The sequence below is a fragment of the Pundamilia nyererei genome, unplaced genomic scaffold (genome assembly GCF_000239375.1).
Source record: "Pundamilia nyererei isolate P.nyererei 1_Seehausen unplaced genomic scaffold, PunNye1.0 scaffold00587, whole genome shotgun sequence".
Taxonomy (NCBI): Eukaryota; Metazoa; Chordata; class Actinopteri; order Cichliformes; family Cichlidae; genus Pundamilia; species Pundamilia nyererei.
The window spans coordinates 1-2,024 of NW_005187988.1; the positions used below are offsets into that span (position 1 = coordinate 1).

At 44.9% G+C, this 2,024-nt stretch overlaps 1 protein-coding gene across 1 annotated transcript in view; it reads left to right on the forward strand.

Annotated features, from left to right (window-relative positions):
- Nucleotides 1-375: 375 nt before the first annotated feature.
- LOC102199647 (pleckstrin homology domain-containing family G member 3-like) overlaps nucleotides 376-2,024 on the forward strand; it is a gene marked incomplete at its 5' end in the record, with an annotated part of 28,054 nt that continues 26,405 nt past the window's right edge. The window contains 4 exons of the mRNA XM_005754539.2: nucleotides 376-485; nucleotides 1,122-1,191; nucleotides 1,275-1,321; nucleotides 1,441-1,591. Of these exons, the coding sequence (XP_005754596.1) occupies nucleotides 376-485; nucleotides 1,122-1,191; nucleotides 1,275-1,321; nucleotides 1,441-1,591 (378 nt within the window). The remainder of the gene's footprint in view (nucleotides 486-1,121; nucleotides 1,192-1,274; nucleotides 1,322-1,440; nucleotides 1,592-2,024) is intronic.

A 2,024-nucleotide genomic window follows, 5' to 3' on the forward strand; every position in this document is an offset into this window, starting at 1 on the left:
TGGAGTCTATTGCACCATTGACTATTAACAAAAGTATTGCACAAAAGGTATTGCACAGTGAAGTGAAGAGGCACTACAGCTTAGTTGTTCCCCCCTCCTGTTTCCTCTCCCCTCCAGAGAGGAGTTAAACAGTCTGCATCTCTGATCAAGCCAGAAGTAATCAGATTACTGTGGTATAGCTCAGTGAGCGTTCAGTCTGCCTCCTGTTTGAGAAATGGAAACATTCCAGTTTATTTTAAAGGGTGTTTTATTTGACGCTGAGCTTTTTAAAAAGGGACCCCTGACCTTTCTGTCACTTCCTCTTATCCTCTTCTTCCCTGCTTGTTTCTTCCTTCCTTCCGTCCACTCTACTAACCTCTCCCTCCTACCCTGCAGGACTACCTGGCTCACATCATCGATCAGTCCGACCAGTCGGATCTGTCGATCCGTCCTGAGCTGGTCTGCGCTCTCTTTGGAAACATCGAGGACATCTACGAGTTCAACAGGTGAAGAAGATAAAGTTTAATGTGTCCGTTATCATAGCACGATATTTTGTCTAAAACGGTTAACGTTGATGTTACGTCTCCCCCATGTCAGCGCTCTCTGTTTCCTGTCGAGGGGTGAGTTTGCTTTGCAGACCGGCGCTGTTCTACTGCACAACATGGAGTGCTGTGTTTGCTGTGACTTTGAGTGCCTTCATGTTTAGGAACGATTCAGCAGGTTAAATATGAACAAACCGTTTCACCCATTTTCACTCCTGAACGGTGCAGCCACAGACGAACACCGTAACACAAACCAGATCGTATATATAAAAATAACCATGACCACCATGATGTCAGCCTTTGGTTTAGTGTTAGTCGAGTCATTCGAGTAGAAGGTAACAGAGACTTTTACTGCATGTCATTCGTCTGCTCTCCTCCCTCCTTCTTGTCTGCCTTCATGGTTAAAGGTAAAAACTCCAAAACATCAGAAGAACATCATGAAATATTAAAATGAGCGTTAGGGTTTAGACTCTGAAGTGAGAACCAAGGAAACTGCTGAAACGAGAGAAAAACTTCAGGTTTCCTTTGGTTTGCTCCTGGTGACATGCAAAGCGTTGTTGTTGTTGGGGTCGCCACGGTGACAGTGTTTCCTGTTCACAGCGAGCTGCTTCAGGATCTCGACCAGTGTGACAACGACCCCGTCGCCATCGCCAGGTGCTTCGTCATCAAGGTGAGACCAGATCTGATTGGATTTGGGTGAGGATGGTTCGTACAAGCAGCGGCTGATAAAACTCTTGGCTTGTTGTATTTCAGAGCGAGTACTTTGACATCTACACACAGTACTGCACCAACTACCCAAAGTAAGCCCTACAGCAGCTGTATTGCTTTCCCATACGTTAGGTTTCGAGCACATTTTAAAAACCTTGTCTCATTCACATTGACCTGTCCACACTTGTCTGTCTCCTCTCTCCTGTTGCAGTTCGGTGGCGGCGCTGACTGAGTGCATGAGGAACAAATCTCTTGCCAAATTTTTCCGGGACCGCCAGTCCTCGCTTAAACGTTCGCTGCCTCTGGGTTCATACCTGCTCAAACCTGTTCAGAGGATCCTTAAATACCACCTGCTGCTACAGGTACCACACCAGCACACCTGACAACCAGTTACACCTGCATCCAAACCTGTAGAAATAGACCAGAGGACTGAGATGAAGCAAATATGTCTAAGGCCACGTTTACATCACATTTCACACGAAGACTCACACGGATTCCCGGAGGATCAGTCAGAGTTAAAGTGTCTTCAGACATTTCCTGGTGTGAAAGCAGAAGTTATCTTCTTAGTTATATATTTTTTTAGCCAACTAACTGAAAACTATATGAGCAACACATAAGTGAATTTTGAGTGGATATCCACGGTATTTGGAAAAAACGTCCAGATGTGGATGATTCGTTTGGGTTGAGAGTGTTGAAATCTCCCAATTCTTTGAATCTTTGGGCTGAAGGAAGGACAATACTCGGTGTATTTATGCTCAATCAACAATCATTTATTTCCATACAATTCAACACTTA